We start from the raw sequence: 20,600 nt of genomic DNA on the forward strand, positions 1-20,600 counted from the left end.
TTTCTGTAGTTGCCCCAATATTACTACTCCTAACAAAGCCCATTTATTATTGAAACTGTTAGATTTGGACCATTCTCATTAAGAATATTTTGTCTTGAAACACCTGGGCGGTTCAGACAGTGAAGCATCTGACTCCTGATTTCAGCTCAGGTCATGATCTTAGGGTCTTGGGATCAAGCCCCACATTGGACTCCACACTCAGCAGGGAATCTGCTGAGATTCTCTGCTCCTACCACTTCTCACTCTCTCTCTCTCTCTCTCAAATAAATCTTTTTTTTTTTTCTTAAAGAGTATTTTGTTTTAAGCAAATATTACTGTACTGTGAGTGCACGGGCTTTTTTTTCTGCCCCTATGGGCAGTACTAGTTCAATTGGAATACAGAGGACATCCCAAAAGCCTGTCAGTGTGCGTCTCGCTAACCTCAAAAATTGAATTGGCTATTCTTTTTTACAGTGAAAAGGAAATTGATATTAGTTGCCCTCATCTGTAGAGGAGAATTATTTGTGGGTGGGTTTTTTTTTTTTAAGATTTATTTACTTATTTATTTTAAAGAAGGGCGAGGGGGCAGAGAGAATTAGAAGAGAATTATTTATAATATCTATTATTTAAATTAATCTCAGCATCTGTGATATACATAATTTTGGCACTATTTTTATTTTCAGTTTATTTTTTACCACTCATTAAGGCCCATCAGTTCCTAATGTTTATTTCCCCCCCTTAAAGTCATTACACTGTATGACCTCAGTCATTGTATAAATGCTATTACATTCTGATCTCAAGAGGAAAACTGAATAGGTGCTCAGTTCCAAGGAAATGGCTTTCCAGAACTTAAACAAAAGCTTCACAGTCTAGCAATAGGACACTCATGATACAATGCATGATAAAATATTTTGTTGTAATAGAATCTTTTTAAGTGAGTACCTTTTGAAAAATCACAGAACCTGTCTGCAAGATGCAAAAGGTGATTTAAATTGGCTTTAAATATAGTAGAAGGGAAGTGTAATGCATTCCTTCCTCACTGTTATTATATGTGTTAGTTTGCTATAATAAAATGGTTTAGAAGTTTAAATGGGCTTCCTTTACTTGGCTAAAATTTATACCTGTCTAAAGATGAGAAGAATTTAAAGGTAATTGCTCCTTAATAGTAGAACAAGAAGAAATATAAAAAGCTCAAGAACAATTTAGCTTTGCTCTTCCCACATATAGTGCATTAAGAATGCAATTAACCTCTTTCATTTTAGACAGAGAGATACTCAAAAAAACATTTGGATTTGGAGTATTATCAGTCAGGACTACCAATCACAATATTTGTGGGTCATCTACAGTGAACATAGCTGTTATCAAGAGTGTATCTTGGAAATTATTTTCATCACATAGTAACAGTCATGGCCAAATAACCTAGTCATAATTGATATGATAATCTGATCTAGTTTTTCTAAAAGACAGCAAAGAATCAGAAAGTAAGCAAAAGAGGTCTCAGAGTAGCCAAAAATAGATGTTACAAAGTATACATACTAACACTTCACAGCAAACCATCTAAGGGCCTTATCTAATTACCAGCCATAAAGTTAGTGAAATCTTGGTTCAAATCTTTGTTTCATCACCTAGTAGCTAGGAGATTTGGACCAAATTTCTTAATCTCTCTGAGTCTGTTTTCTCATCTATAAAATGAGATGATAATTGTCACCTCATGGGATTGTTGTGAGAGTTAAAATGAAATAATGGATGTAATGCAGATGTTTCTTTAAAAATAGTAACATATTATTATTATTCTGACAATATAATTATTACTACTGTTCTTGGTTCCCAAACCTAAAGCCAGCTTTTTTTTTTTCTTTTTTAAGAGAGGGAGTGTGGGGAGGGGCAGAGTGAGAGGGAGAGAGAGAATCTTAAGCAGGTTCCATGCCCAGTACAGAGCCCAATAAGGGGCTCCATCTCACAACCTGAGATCATGAGCTGAGCTAAAATCAAGAATCAGCTGCTTAAATGACTGAGCCACCTAGGCACCCCCTAAAGTCAGCTTTAAGTGCTCAGATGACAGAGTCTAGCATTAAGGGGAGCCACAGAAAAAAACTAGGGGGAAAAAAGAAACAAGAAGTGCCGTGTGTAATGTAGAGTTATGGTTTATAGGTAAAAACAATACATAACACACCCTTGTGACCCAACGTCACTTTAGTGTAGCAGAGTAGAATAAGTTAGTAATGATGGGAGCTCTTGGGAGGCTCAGTCAGGTAAGCATCCAACTCTTGATTTAGGTCCAGGCCATGATCTCAGGGTTGTGAGATTGTACCCCACCTTGGTCTTACATGCTGAAGGTGGAGTCTGCTTAAGATTCTCTCTCTCCCTCTGCCCCTCCCCTGCCCCTGACCCTGCTCTCTCTCTCTCTCTCTCAAAACAAACAAATAAACAAACAACTTAATGATGGTTTCAAGTCATCAAAAAATGCTAATGTTTATCGGATTATTCCAAAAGGTATGAGTGGTCCATATTTGAAAGACCAAGCTGCAAAAATAATAAAATAAAATGATAAATATAATAATAATAAATATATAAATAAATATAAATAATACATAAAATAATAAAAATAAAAGCAATTAGGTACTTAAAAAGATAATTTTTCAACTACATGGAAATTTTAGCATTCCCTAAGGATTCTGTAATGCTCAAGTTTCATTAATATAATGAAATTTTTAGCTGGAAGTTCATATAAAATATAGTCAATAAGAAAAAAAATTCACTATTTTTGACTGCCTGCCCACTCTGTGCCACTCACACTCATCCCTTCCCACATACCCCCATGATAAGGATTCATATCAGATAAGATTCATGTCAGAATCTTGAGGAAGTATAATTTGAAAATATTTTTAATTACTGTCGCTTTAATTTTGTTCTAGTCATGATATTTTATTTATTTTGACATTTCAAAAAATTACCTTCATAGGAGGCTAGTTTTTATGCTTATTGCTGAGTATAGTTTTAAAAAGTTGAGGAATAATCATCTTGAACAGCAGGCATTTATCTGATAGACATGTATTACCAGGTAGTCCTCTGATAATGAGAATGATGTTCTTCATTCTCCAGCAAAAACAATATAGACATTATTAGCCAGAGGGGTGGAGAAACCCCGGGATTTGAGATACACTTCTCTGGCACTAACAGGAAGGGGGAAGAAAGTAAGCTGCAGAAAACCAAGAAGTTTGGTTCCTTGAAAACAGAAGATACTAAAAACAAATTAATTTAAATGCTCTTGAAACTTCAGGGTATAAAGGCTTAGGGAAGAGTCAACAGAAAAAAAAATACTTTCATATGATAAATATCCTATATGCAGAGCCACGTAGCAAGAAAACTAAAGTATTTAATTTACTCGTCATATTACTTAGCAGTCACTAACAAATAACCTCTTTTATTCTCTAGCCTGCCAACAACATTTGCAACTTTGGATATTGATGGTGTAAGAAAAATAATCTTTGCACTACCAGGTAAGAATAATTAAAATAGTTTCTTTTGCTTTTTCTGGAAAAATGATCACAATCTTTTTGAATCCCTCTCAGAGCATTTGATTTTGAATCTGAAAGACCTGGGCTCAAGACCCAGCTTTACTTATGGTATGACCTTGGACAAATCACTTAACTTCTTTGAAGCTATTTCTTCACCTATAAAACAGGGCTGAAATCTGCTCTGTAGGATTGGTGTAAAGGTCAAATTAGATAGTATCTTTCAAAGCATATTCCAAACCCTAAGATGATAATCAAGTGTTAGCTGTCCCTAGATCCTTCTGGAGGTACCTGCTTTTCCTTACAGAAAATTGGTCAAAGTTAGTAGTCTAGTCACCTCCCATAGTAGCAGTATTGTGTTCAGAGGTCCAAACATCCTTGAATCAACCATACAGGTAAATACTAGAGCAAAAAAATACAAAGCTGCCTTTGGTCCTTTCCAGATTTGGAGTGGGGCCAGGAGACAACACGGAGGGAGGGACTAATAGTACTGGTGCTTCTCAGCCAAATCCCAGCCATCATCAGTCTGACCACATCACTGTCCCCAGGCTTGCTCCCATGTGAGCAGAAACACATATGTTCAAATTGTAGAAAAAGTGAAGTGTTTCCATTTATAAAGACTTCCAATTTTAATTTTTAATGATTTTGGCTTACAGTTAAAGCCATGCTTTTTAAGTCATTACCAATGAGATAAATTCTAAAGCAATTTAGAAGTTTTGTATGCCTCCTTGTTATTTTTTTCAGCTTTTAAAGTTATCTTCTGATCTGTAGCAGTGTTCCATTCTCTGTTTCTTGGCACGATTCCTTCAGAAAATAACCTGCTTATTCCTTTCAAATGCACAAATATTGTGACTTTGGGATATTTATCTGCTTTTCATATTAACTAAATTCAAAATAGAGTATAAAGAAAGGAAGGCAGGCAGAAAAATTTGAAAAGCTTTTTTTTTGAGTTTTGAGTTTTGAAAGCATTTTTAAAGTTCCTATGTTAAGCATAAAAGAGATTAGATTTTTATCCCATAAGAAATTTTAAGAGAGAAGACATGTAAGTAAATTAGTCCTTCAAATGTATCTACAATATAGAACTCCTTGGGGCCTTTATTAGGGCCTTTAATGTATATATATCATATATATGTATTATATATAATTATTATAATATATTATATTATTATAATATAATAATTATATATATATTATATATATACATATACTTATGTACTCTGAAAAAAAAAGTGGTCCTCTTCCTCACTTCATTTTGCCTACACAAGACTTACTCTGTCTTCAGAAGATATTATTTGATCTATAGACAAAGAAACAATGTTACAGTGGAGGCCTATTTTGCTGTTACTTCTAAACTTGATTTGCCAAAGAAGTGATAATTAAATAACCTATTTTCAAATTGCTACTTTCACTTGAAATTTTCTCTGCCCAACCTGAATGAACCAAAAGAGGGCAGCAATAACCCAGATGTTCAGATTGTGGAACCAGTAAAGTGGTTCCTTTTAAAAGGATTTTAAAATTAATGATTATATTTCTGCTTTCCATGATTATATTCAAAGCCATTATTAATCTTGATAACTTTTAAAGCAGTTTAAAAGATTTATGTATCTACTTCATTTTGTGGAAGAGTAAAAATTAGATTCTGAAAGGTTTGGAACTTTCCCTGAACGAAAAAGTGTTGCTCAGTTTATTTAATTAACAGTACCACACAAGAAACTAAATCTGTGATTCTCAGCACATTTTTTTCATAGCCTACTCTTCCTTCCTTCAAAGTGCATGACACACCCAGATTTCTTCTTGGAAAGGTACAACTGAATTCCTCAAATTTTTCTTATAACTTTTTTTTTTTTTTAAGATTAATTTATTTGAGGGACGCCTGGGTGGCTCAGTTGGTTAAGTGGCTGCCTTCGGCTCAGGTCATGGTCCCAGCTTCCTGGGATCGAGTCTCATATCAGGTTCCTTGCTCAGCAGGGAACCTGCTTCTCCCTCTGTCTCTGCCTGCCTCTCTGCCTACTTGTGATCTCTCTCTCTCTGACAAATAAATAAAATCTTAAAAAAAAAAAAAAGATTAATTTATTTGAGAGAGAGAAAGAGCAAGGGACAGCAAGGGCAGAGGGTGAGGGAGAGAGTCTCAAGCAGACTCCACACTGAGCACGCAGCCAGTTGTGGGGTTCGAACCCCCAACCCCAAAATCACAACCTAAGCCAAAAACAGAGAGTCAGGTGCTTAACTGACTGTACCACCCAGGAACTCCAGTTTTTTCTTATAACTTTAAAAGAATTTGATATTTCTATTAGTCTGCTAAGGCTGCCATAACAGAGTATCACAGACCAAAGGGCTTAAACAACAGATAATATATTTTTTCACACTTCTGGAGACTGAAAGTCTAAGACCAAGATGCCAGCAAAGCTGGTTTCTGTTGAGTCTTTCTTCCTGGCTTGCAGATGGTCACCTTCTCACCATGTCCTTATGTGACTTTTCTTCTGTGTGTGTGCACTCGAGGTGTTTCTCCTTCTTTTTATACAGACACCAGTCTCATTGGACTGGGACCTCACCTTTAAACCTCATTTAACTTTGATTACCTCTTTAAAGGCCCTAGTATCTACAAATACTGTCATATTGGGTGCTAAACTTCAACATATGAATTTGTAGGGACACAATTCAGTCCATAACAGTATTTATCTTCAAGTCCTTTGTGTCTTAAATCATTTAGTTTTTTTTTAATATAAAGAAATTTCTGGATAGAGGGGGGATTATAGATACATTTCTTTATGCTTAACCTATTTCTAAATGTTTTTGTCCTCAGCATGTATTACCATGGCAATTTTAAAACATCTTTAAAAATAGCAAGTAGAATCTGCTTTAAAATTTTTCAAGATTGGTAATGGCTTCCAATGTGTAGTTCTGAGAAAAGTGGAAATAAATGGTGTAAACAGCTTCTGGGAATCAGAAGTTTCTGCATTTCACTGGTAGACTTCATGTTTACACGTCCTGTGGCATTTGGTTGATTGTGGCTCTATTCTAGAGTCCTTTGGGATTTAGAAGAGGAAGACTAGTGGTTAGTCACCTCACTCTTTATGATGAATGAAGGTATAGACAGAATTATTTGGCAAACTTTTGTATGTATACTATAAATAACTGCTTGGTTGACTTTCAGGGAATCCCGTGTCAGCCGTGGTCACCTGCAATCTCTTTGTGGTGCCTGCACTGAGAAAGATGCAGGGCATCTTGGATCCTCGGCCCACCATCATCAAAGCCAGGGTAATGTTATCTAAATGACCAGGAACCAAAACTGAAGCCTAATAACAATTAGGGATATGATTTCCCAACTGCCCAAAATATCTAAAATTTTATATTAGTTTTGAGGGAAAATGTGGTTATATTCCCCCCTTCATGATAGAAAATGGAGAGGAAAGGGTCCCTTTTATTCCCAGTCCAAATTATTCCATGACTTCTAAAGTGAATCATTTTCTCCAGCTAGAATCCATACGGAAGTGGATAGGTAATGATAAAATGGTAAATAGAATGAGACTAGCACTACCCTAAAACTAAACCTAAAAGGGACAAGAATTCCCTTTCCATTGTGCAAACTCACACAGGACAGCAATTTATCTGCTTGCTTTTTCTGGGACCTCACTGATAAATTTTAAATAGTCCAGAAAGAGATAATCAATGGACTAGAAGAATCAGAAGTGAATCAGAATGAAAGGGTGACCACATTGTGTGGAAAAGGAGAATTAAGGCTGAGGAATTATGCTTATAGTAAAAGTCACCCAGAAATTAGAGTCTCCTTCTCCACCAGCACTAAATCAAATTCAATTTGATTTACTACTACTCAACTGATTATATAACACACTTTCTGTATAACTAATGAACGATTTTCTTGGCGATATAACCTACCTCAAGCCATTGATCTTTTAAAAGTTTGATTGAGATACAACTGATATACAAAAAATTGAACATTTTAATGAAATTGGATGTATGCATATGCCCATATCATCACCACAGTCAACTTACTAAACATACCCAATACCTCCATCAATTTTCCTGTGTTTTTTTGTGGTTTTGTTTTTTATGTGTTTGATTTGTGGTATGAACATTTAACATGAGAGCTACCCTTTTAACATATTTTAAGTGCGGAATACCATGTTGTCTACTATAGGTACTATGTTGTACAAGGGATCTCTAGAACTCATTCACCTTGCAGAAGAGAAAATTTATACCTGTTGAGCAACAACTCCCCATTGCCCCCTCCCCTCAGCCTCGGACAATCACCATTCTATTCTATGCTTCCATGACTGACTATTTTAAATAGGCACCTCATATAAGTGGAATCATGCAGTATTTATCATTCTGTGACTGGTTTATTTCACTTGACATAATGTAATCTAGGTTTATCCATATTGCCACAAATGGTAGGATATCTTTCTTTTTTAAATCTGTGAATAATATTCCATTGTATGAATATAGCATTCTCCTCCATTCATCTATCAATGAACACTTGAGTTGTTTACATATCTTGGCTATCGTGAATAATGCTACATGGGAGTGTCGATATCGCTTTGAAATCCTGATTTCAGTTCTTTAAGATATATACCCAGAAATAGAATTGCTCTGTCATATGTTCACTTTTTAATTTGAGGGGAAACCTCATACTGTCTCCCTCAAGCACTAGTGGCTGAACCATTCTACATTCCTACAGTTATATAAGTATTTCAGTTTCTCTACATCCTTGAAATACTTACTTTTTGTGTTATTGTTTTAATAATACCCATCCTAACAGTTGTGAGATGGTATCTCATTGTGGTTTTGATCTGCATTTTCCTGAGATTAGTGATGTTGAGCGCTCTTTCATATACCTAGTGGCCATCTGTATATCTTCTTTAGAGAAATGTCTATTCAACCCCTTTGCCCATTTTTTTAAAGATTTTATTTATTCACTTGACAGAGATCACAAGTAGGCAGAGAGGCAGGCAGGCAGAGAGAGAGAGGAGGAAGCAGGCTCCCCGTTGAGCAAAGAGCCCGATGTAGGGCTCGATCCCAGGACCCTGAGATCATGACCCAAGCGAAGGCAGAGGCTTAACCCACTGAGCCACCCCGGTGCCCCCTCTTTGCCCATTTTAAAATCAGATTGTCTTTTTGCTATTGCATTGTAAGAGATTCTTATATATTTTGAGCATAGAAACCTTATCAAATAGATGGTTTAAATATTTTCTCCCACTCCCTTGGTTCCCTTTTCATACTGTTGTTTCCATTGCAGTGCAGAAGCTTTCTAGATTGATGTAGTTCCACTTGTCTAATTTTTATTTCATTGCTTATGCTTTTGGTGTCAAATCTTAGAAATCATTGCTAAGACCAATCAGAAAGCTTTTCCTGTATATTTTCTTCCAGTTTTATAGTTTCAGGTTTTACTATAAGTCCTTCATCCATTTTGAGTTAATTTCTGTGTATTGTGTAAAAAAAGAAGTCCCAATTTAACCTTTTATATGTATATATCCATTTTTTCAAATACCTAAACTGTTATCAGATATGACAGATAACTATGATTAGTTAACAGGAAGAACACAAGGCATAGAAGAGGAAGAAGAAATATTAATAAAATATTAGTGTGAAAATATATAGGATAAAAAATAAAGAAAATCTAGGCTTCAGATATTCTTAACATTGACCTTTTAAATACTGAGATTTTGTAGACTAGTATATGAAGGGATATCCTCCTTTTCTTAAAAGTTTAATAAAAGTTCAACTAGAAGGGCACCTGGGTGGCTCAGTGGGTTAAGCCTCTGCCTTTGGCTCGCTCGGGTCATGATCTCAGGGGCCTGGGATCGAGCCCCACGTCAGGCTCTCTGCTCAGTGGGGAGCCTGCTTCCCCCTCTCTCTCTGCCTGCTTCTCTGCCTGCTTCTGATCTCTCTCTGTCAAATAAATAAGATCTTTGGAAAAAAAATAAAATAAAAGTTCAACTAGATATTTCTGAAAACAAATTATTTGGGGTTTTTGTTTCAATAACCTAGCAGTTGTCTTCTTTTAAATTTAATGGAAAAAGAAGAAAACTGTCAATGAACAAGAAGTATTCTGATCAAATCAGAAGGTCAGAGTTATAAAGCTTAGATATCTAAACAGTAATATGAATTTGCTCACTATTTTCATATTTGCTATTTAGGAAATAAGAAAAATCCACATTGTTGTAAGAGAGAAAATGAGGACTTCTCTTTGACTTTTCAGAGTTCTTATGAATCTTTCCCATTTTTGAGGAATTCTTACGATTCTTATGAATCTTTATTTCTCATTTTAACATTCACCATCTCTTCTTTAAAACTGACATTGTGGCAGTTATCCTTACTGACAACAGTGATTACTAAAGAGAGTGTCCTTGGCACATTGTTCACACTGCTGCTCATTCCTGTCAACTCATGGAATTGACAGTTGGTCTAAGAATCAGTCAAACTCCTCTCCTACAGAGCAGCGTCACTGGGACTGTCAGAATGGGTACTCAGTGTGTTTGGCTGTTGACTTCTTTTGTTTTTAACTCCGAAAATCCTCCCCACTCTTTTCCTGACAGAACTGCCATTTTTAATGTGTGTGTGTATATATATATATATATATTTTTTTTTTTTTAAGATTTTATTTATTCAACAGAGAGAGAGAGATCACTAGTAGACAGAGAGGCAGGCAGAGAGAGGGGGGGGGGGAAGCAGGCTCCCTGCAGAGCAGGTAGCCCGATGCGGGGCTCTATCCCAGGACCCTGAGATCATGACCTGAGCCGAAAGCAGAGGCTTAACCCACTGAGCCACCCAGGCACCCCAGAACTGCCACTTTTAGAACATAACTTTATTCACTTTCTTGAAACATGGTAAAACCTGTTGCTTCAATATTCTGACCAGCCAATACACAGCATACAGACACCACTTATTACTGTTCTCCAAAATGGTTGCCATAATCACGGCCTCTCCCAATCCTTACTGCTTTCAGTAAGTGAGGTGGTTGTTAAACGCTGGTGTCAGTAACTCACAGTGCTGAATTTGAGGCAGCTGGCCTATGGTTAGAGCAATGCTGCATTATTTTAAGAGATCACAAAAAAATGTCATCCTTTTATATTTATGCATTCTAACAAACATCAATTTAGAATAAACACTTTCCCTATGTCCTTGGTCAGTTATGGTTGAAGATGATATACTTCTGGTTTTCAGTAGACAATAAGAAACATAATCTTAATTCATTGAATTAGTAACCTAATATTTCTACAAAAGGATATCCTTTTGTTTCCTTAATGTATTTCCTTAATATCCCATCAAAGTACCCTATACTGCTCCCTGTTGTCAACTTTTTTCTCCAGAAACATACCTGAGATAACTCCTATTACTATTAATAGCCCACCTCAGTTAATGATTAAAAGAAGGGAAAGGGAAAATATTATCATCTCCCATGGGACCAGGTCAGCATGTCCTGGGAGAGTATGGGCATGTTGAACTCTACTGGACTATTCTAATTTTTCCATCTTACCTCTTCTCTTGAACATTACTGACCTCATGCTGTAAGAACTTGCTGAATGCTTTCTCTCTGCTGCCATAAACAGTAAAATACAAAGCACTTTAACAAAATCCTTATTTTGTTTGAAAATTACTGGGGCGCTTGGATGGCTCAGTCAGTTAAGCATCTGCCTTCAGATCAGATCATGATCTCAGGGTCCCGGGATCAATCTCACATTGGTCTCCCTGCTTCTCCCTTTCCTGCTCCCTCTTCTTGTGCTATCTCTCTCTCCCCCCTTCTCTGTCAAATAAATAAATAAAATCTCTTAAGAAATAGAAAATTGCTAAGGTATTTGCAACTATAGAGAGAAATATCATTGTTTATTGTGACAAGAGCAGTCATTGATCATCAAAAGATATATTGGATGCCTGTTTTATGAGAATATTAGAGCTTGCGGTTTAAAAAAGATAGCTAAGGATCTCTCTGGTAGACTAATGAAATCATTGCCTTACAACTTCATAGTACTTATCTAAAAAGCTAGTGTAAAGCTGCCATAACCATACTTTGGAAGCTTTGACCAGACTGGAGCCAAGTCCAGGCCCCCAGGACCAACCAGGGCCTTGAGCATATTATTTTAGGCTCCCACCCACATAGAATCCTCTTTGGTCATCTGCTTTCTCACAAACTCTCTTCTCCAATCTATACAGTCCTGAGTCCCAACTATTCCCCTGAATCTTTTGGAGCTCACTGCCATCAAACCTTCTAGTGACATTCAGGTCTTTGGCAAGTGTCTCATAGTCTACCTCTGTACCTCACCTCTTACTGTCAGTTGCTTTATTTCCACAATTCTAAATACCTTTATTTCCACTTCAGCAACTCACGCATACATCCTTTTTCAATACCTGAAGCACTCCATCTCAAAATCACCAAGTCTGGTGTACAATTTAGGAAAAACAGCAAGTTACCTATCCATAGATATAAAAGGGTATAAATACTCCTTTTACTTCTACCCTTTTCTATCAGTCCTTAAGCCCCTCTGGCTTTGTCACTTTCCTCATCCAACCTAAATCCTGTAGTGTAGCATGTCAGGCATATCAACTTTTTATTTTTGCCTCTTCCTTCCACAATAGCCCACTCTAAAAATCCACAAACTTGGATCAATCCTCCCTTCTTTATCCTTCACTTTTATTTCTAGGCCACAACTAGAGAAGAGTCTACAGCTGTTCACATTATCACTTCCAATTTACAAACCTCATCAGGGACCCAAATTCCCCTTGTGATCCCTTTATATCCTATGGATCAACTTCTTCCATTTGTTTCTATAGCCTTCCAAATCTTCACCATTCTCCTAAAACTGCCCTTGCCATCCATATCCCTTGACTTATGTAAACAAATAAACCTGGCTTTGAATAAACCTGGCTCCAACATTTACTAGATTATAACCCTTGACGTGTTTAACGATTTCCCTTCTTCTAATCTTGCCTCCTCTTAAACCTCCAATCTAACTCTAATCATGTAAGCTTCTCTGACTAAAATGCTTCCATCTTCCCATGACCCCAGGGTTAAATCCAAACTTCCCCACGTGAACATAGGAGGCCCTTCATCCCAAGGCCTTTTTTCCCCTCCAGCTTCATCAGCATCTCATCCTGTGCTCTCACCATATTAAACCATTTACTGCTTTCAAAATGGATATGAGATCCCCTGCCTGTGCCTGTGATTATTCCCCTTCCTAGAAGTTTCTTCCCCAACCACCACCATTTCCTTTCTCAGCTTTCAAGATTCCTTAGTCATAAAACTCTGATACCGCATCCCCTGTGAAGCCTTTTTCAATGTCCCTAAAAAGGGTTGATTACTTAGCATCTTTGTGCCCTTTTAATATCATATTAACAGCGAGGAATAAAATTATTCCACTGTATTTGCAATTAATTATTTACTCTGAGAATTCTGTAAGATCATTTCTCTATAAGATGGGCAGGACAAAAAGGAAGGACAAAATATTCTCCTTTTTTTTTTAGTTAATAAATTTTATTTTTTAGATATAGGTTCACTGCAAAACTAAATGGAAAGTGCAGAGAGTTCCCATATATCCCCTGTCCTCACACATGCTTAACCTCTCCCACTGTTGACCTCTGCACCAAAGTGGCACATTCGTTATAACCTACACTGATAACATCATTACCACACAAGGTTACCAAGGGTTCCCTGTTGGTGTTATATATTCTGAGGGCCTTGACAAATGTATAATTACATGTGTCCACCACTGTCCTGTCATACAGATTAGTTTCACTGCCCTAAAATTACCTTCTGTGTCCTGCCTATTCATCCCTTCCTCCATGCTAATTTGGATCTTTTTACGATCTCCATAGTTTTGTCTTTTCCAGAATTATGTGGCCTTATTAGACTGACTCTTTTCACTTAGCAATATGCCTATATGTTTCCTCTAAATCTTTTAATGGATTCATAGCTCATTTTTTCTAGTGCTCAATAATATTCATTGTCTGGGTGTACCACCATTTATTTATCTATATACCTGCCGATGGACACCTTGATTACTTCCAGGTTTTGACAATTATGGGTAAAGCTGCTACAAACCCATGTGCAGGTTTTTGTGTGGACACAATTTTTTATTTAGTTGGGTAAATAGCAAGGAGTGCAATTGCTAAATTTAATAGTAAGAGTATGTTTAATTTGGTAAGAAACTACCAAATAATCTTCCAAAGTGGCTATACCATTTTGCATTCCTACCAGGAATGAATAAGAGTTCCAATTCCTCCACATTCTCACCAGGATTTGATGTGGCCAGAATTTTGCATTTTAGCCTTTGGTAGGTGTGTAATGATATCTCATTGTTTTAGTTTTTTGCAATTCCCTAATGACATATGATGTTGAATATCTTTTAATATGCTTACTTGCCATCTGTATGTGTTCTTTAATGAGCTATATATTGAGGTCTTTCACCCATATTTTTTTAGAGATTTGTGTATTTATTTATTTATTTGAGAGAGAGTGCACACAGGGGCAGAGGGAGGGGAGAGGAAGAGAGAATCTCAAGCAGACACCCTGCTGAGTATAGAACCCAATGCAGGGCTCCATCTCACAACTCTGAGATCATGACCTGAGCTGAAATCAAGAGCCACCCAGGTGCCCCTTGCCCATTTTTTAAAAATATTTATTTATTTGAGAGAGAGAGAGAAAATGACAGACAGAGAAACAGCATGAGAAGGGGGAGGATCAGAGGGAGAAGCAGACTCCTTGCTGAGCAGGGAACCCAACACGGGACTGGATCCTGGGACTCCAGGATCATGACCCGAGCTGAAGGCAGTCACTTAACCAACTGAGCAACCCAGGTGCCCCTCCTTGCCCATTTTTTTAATCAAGTTGTTTTGTAATTGAGTTTTAAGAATTCTTTGTATATTTTGGATAACAGGCCTCCATTAGATGTTTTTTACAAGTATTTTCTCCCAGTTTGTGGCTTGTCTTCTTATTCTGTTGACTTTTTTTTTCTAATTTTCTCCCATAAATATTTACATGTTAATATTTACACCATATAATACTATACCACATAATACAGTTTTGTCTCTTGAGTGACTATTGCATGTCAGAAACATATTCAAAAGGAAACAGAGGAAACAGTCCGAGTTCACAGCCCACTTCAATTTTGAATGAATAGAAGAAGTCATTGAAGTGAAACATGAATTTTTTCACCAAAAAAAAGTCTGTGTTTACTCATTCATGTACATCATTCTTATAAGCATTGACACTCATAGTACGTGGTTTCTGAAGCTGAGTGATACAATATGCCAGAACAATAATGTCAGTACAACTAAATATATTGGCTAATAAGGTATTCTGTGTTTTAGTAAAATACCATAAAAATCTAGTCAGTTTCATCTCTTGCTGTAATTCATTCTTGTTTCTTAAATTACCACAATATCTTCCTTTAAAACAAACAATCCCATTTCGTAGATGAACAAACTGGTACAGGAAAGCAAAATAATTTGCTAATACAGCACATCCATTAGTAGTACAAGTGGGAGTCAAACCTAGCTATCAGATATCACCCCATCCTGGTGTTTGTCCCACCGAACTACCAAGAGCCAGTCCGTGCCTTTGCTGAGGGAAAAAAATCTGCTTAAACACTTAGCAAATAACACAGCCATGGGAATGGCTCTTGTAGTTTCATTCTGGAGAACACCCATACACACAGAGAGGAACTGAAAAAGAGACATTTTTGCCATCAAAATAAGCACACAATAATTTAGGAATAATGGCAAGTTACACCTCAGTAGATATGAAATAGTTGCATATGATTTAATCAAGGAAAAATACCTTAGAATTGAATTTTATTCAGGATTCCAGAGGAAAAGCAGGGATTGTCAGAGTGAATAATTTGAATGTTTAAAAACAGCATAAATAGGTAGAGAGAGGGTGGTTGGGTTATGGACATTGGGGAGGGTATGTGCTATGGTGAGTGCTGTGAAGGGTGTAAGCCTGGCAATTCACAGACCTGTACCCCTGGGGCTAATAATACATTATATGTTAATAATAAATAAATAAATAAATAAATAAATAAATAAATAAATAAATAAAAATAAAGACAGCATAAACAGAATGGATTGAAGATAGACTTACTTAAATCAAAAGTTCTAGGATCTTCAAGTTATATTTTATCACTGGTCTAAGTAATACCTGTTTTAGTTGGATAAAGGGTTTCTGGACCATTTTAAGGTAGAGTAACAAATGATTATTATGCTAATGGAAAATGAACAAGTCTTATATTCACTAACATTGAACTAATCTTTGATGGACTATAGTCCATAATTATACACTGTATTAGCTCGTTCAGGGGATACCTCTTAGGCACCTGGTACCAACACATTATCACTTTAATTTATCAGATTTCAGGGTAAATTTAATGAAATAGATTTTTTTAATGGCTCTAGGTTAAAGGTTAATTAGTCATTCCATATTGTGTGTAAACTGAAGTTGCTATGTTAGAGAGGATTTTGTCCTTATTGGAAAGATATGAAAGATGCCCAGCAAAGACTCATTCATAGGAATTCTTTTAGTATGTGCTAACAAAAATGGTATAACTTTTAGAATAGACTACTTTTATTTGCCTTAAACAAAATTATATCTCAATATTGGGACACTAGGGAAATATTCAAGAGAAAAGGTAACTAGCCCTTTTATTTTAAAGGTAGGTATATGAATGGGTAGCTAAAAAGTGTCTCAGTAAATATTTATTGTAGGGATAGACAGATTGACAGACATATAAATGGATATTGAGCTTGTTTGTTTAGTTCTATTTCTTTTATTTTCAGTGTTTTAAAAAAATCTGCTTTGAAAAAAAATTTTGCTTTGATTTTTCAATTTATAAATCAGAGGTATCTATACTATCAACCCATAAAATTAGACTTCAAAGATAGACCTTATCTTTTTCATCTGCCCTTTTCCCCACTATGAATGGGGAATAGCCGCCTTTTCTCTTTTCACCAGAGCAACCCAGCCTCTGGACTTCCTGTATTAGGAACATAAGGTGGCAGTGGTGGAAACAGCAGAATGCCAGGATATTTTTCATGTCTACTTTTTTTTTTTTTTAAGATTTTATTTATTTATTTGACAGAGAGATCACAAGTAGGCAGAGAGGCAGGCAGAGAGAGAGGAGGAAGCAGGCTCCCTGCCGAGCAGAGAGCCCGATGCGGGGCTCGATCCCAGGACTCTGAGATCATGACCTAAGCCGAAGGCAGCGGCTTAACCCACTGAGCCACCCAGGCGCCCTCATGTCTACTTTATTCTTTGCACAACTCCTACCACCCTGTAGTTTTAAGAGATGATCAGGTGATCAAGTTTGTTTTCATTTACTGTGTATTCTATAGTTATCATGTGATGTAAAACTGGACCCTCGCCCAGAATACCATCGGTGTATACTGACTTGGCATCACCAAGAACCACTGCCTTGGGCACAGAGTACAGGTTAGTCATTCATACCAGTGGGTATTTCTATGCATGTATCCTGTTAAAACACAAAACTATGTATAACCTCTCTTCCTTGGATATACCTAATTTTGTAATTGTTATACATTGTCCTTTTTGAAAGAGTAGATGAGTTAAATTATTCCCAAACAGCACAGCGTAAGAAGAAAACAAGAGTAAAAACAAATTTTTTTAATAAAGGTTTACTTATTCCATTGAACCATATTTTCTAGATACACTTTTGAAATATAATTCTAGAATTATGGAAGATTTTTTTAAGAGATTTAATTTATTTTTCTGTCAGAGAGAAAGAGCACACAAACAGGGGGAGTGGCAGAGGCAGAGAGAGGAGTAGGCTCCCCGCTGAGCAGGGAGCCTGATGTGGTACTCAATCCCAGGACCCTGGGATCATGACCTGAGCCGAAGGCAGCTGGTAAACCGACTGAGCCACCCAGGCTTCCCAAGAATTATGGAAGACTTTTATGTATATGTTCAACCTCTAAGTCCTGAATATAAAAGTTTGGTTGTAAAAAAAGGAGGGTACTATGATTATGTTACCCTGTAATGTGAGATACAAGCTCAATTATAATGGGATTCTCTGTAGCCTCTATTATATCTTAGATATTGGTAAAGTTTAAGGACTAAGAAATCAATATTGATAACTCAAGAGTTCTGTAGTTACCTCCTCTAGACTTTAAACTTTTATTCTCAAGTATTCTAGTCATATTTACCTAACTTTTGATGTGTCTCCAGAAAAACTGTATTACCCTTTAAACAAAGGTCCTATCAAGAGCAAATATCAGTTAACATAGTGACTGAATACATAGGCAGTGTTTCCTTCAGACTTGCATTCAAATTGGCCACCAGCTAGTTAGTAGGACCATAGGCAAATTACCTAACCCCTTTTGAATCTTATACAAATTAAATAAGATAGTTAAGGAAACTATCCACTGTGCTGTCCAGCACTTAGTAAACACTGAAGAAATGGTTATTGTCTTTTTAAAAATAAGTTTTAAAAACCTCTCTTTTCAGACACACATAACATTTTAGCCTGAACTGAAAATTCGGTGGCATTTTGCATGGTGCTATAAAATCCTGTTTTGTTCTTTGAAGCAGTAATTTCTAATGTTTATTTTTAAAGTTTAGTGAGAAGGAAGTAGGATACAGTGGCAAGGCTCCCCTTCCCAGGGGAAGCCTGATCTTCTCTCTTCCTCTCTAAGACCGGTGTTTCTGTTCCTTGGTGTTTATTTTGAAAAGAACTGCAAGGACTCCCAACTGTATGCACTGTGATGTTGCTGCTGTAATGAGATCTTTCTTTCTAGGTAATCAGATGAGCAGCCGCCTGATGAGCATGCGCAGTGCCAACGGGTTGTTGATGCTACCTCCAAAGACAGAGCAGTATGTGGAGCTCCACAAGGGCGAGGTGGTGGATGTCATGGTCATTGGACGGCTATGATGGTCACCAGAGCAAGAAAGCTTTGATGCATGTCCACATATCATTGACTGTATCCTGTAATATGCAACGGCACAGCTAGTTTTTCTGATTTGGATAAAAGTTGATCTGTAGAGTCAACATCTTGAACTATATTTCAGAAGAATTTAAATACCTTTTAAAGAAAAAAACACCTAAAAATAAATCTTAACAGACAACTCTATTCTGATTATATCAAAGCAAATTTTTCCTTTCCTGCAAATTGCTTTGTGTGTTCAATGCTAGGTCTGATAGCGATAGCTTTTAGTAGACAGCAGTAGGTGCCTGCAGAACTTGTGTTTTTCTCATCTTTAAAATACAACTAATTATGCTCTTAATCAAGGCTGTCTGCTTATTTATACTAGCGTAGGCAACACTTGGATTTCCCTTCTTAGTATGCTTCATAACGCTTTTCAGAGAGCTTTTGCTTGTTCTTTATCATGTATCTCGTGTTTATGTGCACCATGCCAACAGAAGAGTGACTGGGTGGAGGCCCTGCCCTGCCTCAGGGAGAACCCTCCCCTGCAGAGCCTGGGGAGGTGCCTCCCCCCAGTAGCCTCAAGGCACAGTACTCTTGGGCAGTAACTGGATACCTTTTATTTGAGTAAACAAACTGGGGGGGAAAATTGCTTCCTTAAGTGCTGACAGCCTTTTTAAACAATACATTTAAAATTGTACAGAACAAAAAATAAAATCAAAGACTGATCTTGTACAGATATTAGTGTTACCAGCATTCATGTGGAAATCAAGAGCAAAGAAAAAATAATGTTAAACAACTCTGTACCATAACATTTTCTGTAATGATACTGAAACTTAATGAATAAAAAAAAAATCCTTGATCATTATTTAAAAATCTATTGTATTGGTCTTGTTATTAAAAAAAAGAGAAGATGTCATGCCATTTTAATGCAGTTCTGCTTGGACAAAAGGAATAGTTAAGATGATGTGTGAAGGGTAAGTGGTATAAAGGTGGTTGAAAATGTGATATAATTTATCTCTGTATTTTACTACAGCATTGTGAAAATACAAGTTAGAAAATGTGAGAGAGAACCTACAGTTGGTCTGGTCTTTTCAGTCATAGCTAGAGAATAACAAGCAAATTTATAGGGAAGAAACTTGATACAGAGAAAAAAACTAATTTCTTATCATAGATGCAATAAAAACAAATTTCAAACACCTACAGTTCTTTGGAATGGAGAAAAAGAATAAGTAATGAACGAGAGAATTGCTGGTGAGTATCTAGAAGTTTTTTTTATCATGTTAGGAAGGAAGTGAGAAATGGGAAAAATCTGTGCTACACATAGAAAATATACAAACAAAATAAAACTCTGTCCACATGGATCCAGTAATAAAAAACTTAGAGTCACTTTCTTTTTTTTTAATTAAATTTTTAAATTTTTTAATAAACATATAATGTATTTTTATCCCCAGGGGTACAGGTCTGTGAATCGCCAGGTTTACACACTTCACAGCACTCACCATAGCACATACCCTCCCCAATGTCCATAACCCCACCACCCTCTCCGACCCCCCGACCCCCAGCAACCCTCAGTTTGTTTTGTGAGATTAAGAGTCATTTATGGTTTGTCTCCCTCCCGATCCAATCTTGTTTCATTTATTCCTTTCCTACCCCTCAAACTCCCCATGTTGCCTCTCCACTTCCTCATATCAGGGAGATCATATAATAGTTGTCTTTCTCTGATTGACTTATTTCACTAAGCATAATACCCTCTAGTTCCATCCACATCATTGCAAAAGGCAAGATTTCATTTCTTTTGATGGCTGCATAGTATTCCATTATGTATATATTATATATAATATATTTTATATATATATATTTATATATTATATATATATAAATACATACCACATCTTCTTTATCCATTCATCTGTTGATGGACATCTAGGTTCTTTCCGTAGTTTGGCTATTGTGGACATTGCTGCTATAAACATTCAGGTGCACGTGCCCCTTTGGATCACTACATTTGTATCTTTAGGGTAAATACCCAGTAGTGCAATTGCTGGGTCATAAGGTAGCTCTATTTTCAACTTTTTGAGGAAACTCCATGCTGTTTCCCAGAGTGGTTGCACCAGCTTGCATTCCCACCAATAGTGTAGGAGGGTTCCCCTTTCTCTGCATCCTCGCCAGCATCTGTCATTTCCTGACTTGTTAATTTTAGCCATTCTGACTGGT

At 36.6% G+C, this 20,600-nt stretch overlaps 1 protein-coding gene across 5 annotated transcripts in view; it reads left to right on the plus strand.

The window, feature by feature from the left end:
* GPHN (gephyrin) overlaps nucleotides 1-19,259 on the plus strand; it is a 653,508-nt gene extending 634,249 nt beyond the window's left edge. For all 5 annotated transcript variants that reach the window (XM_047739307.1, XM_047739308.1, XM_047739309.1 and 2 more), the window contains 4 exons: nucleotides 3,415-3,479; nucleotides 6,649-6,752; nucleotides 16,839-16,935; nucleotides 18,258-19,259. In XM_047739307.1, coding sequence (XP_047595263.1) covers nucleotides 3,415-3,479; nucleotides 6,649-6,752; nucleotides 16,839-16,935; nucleotides 18,258-18,391 — 400 coding nt within the window. In that variant the 3' untranslated portion in view covers nucleotides 18,392-19,259. The remainder of the gene's footprint in view (nucleotides 1-3,414; nucleotides 3,480-6,648; nucleotides 6,753-16,838; nucleotides 16,936-18,257) is intronic.
* The last annotated feature ends 1,341 nt before the right edge of the window (nucleotides 19,260-20,600 follow it).

This window comes from Lutra lutra, chromosome 7 (assembly GCF_902655055.1).
Source record: "Lutra lutra chromosome 7, mLutLut1.2, whole genome shotgun sequence".
Lineage (NCBI taxonomy): Eukaryota > Metazoa > Chordata > Mammalia > Carnivora > Mustelidae > Lutra > Lutra lutra.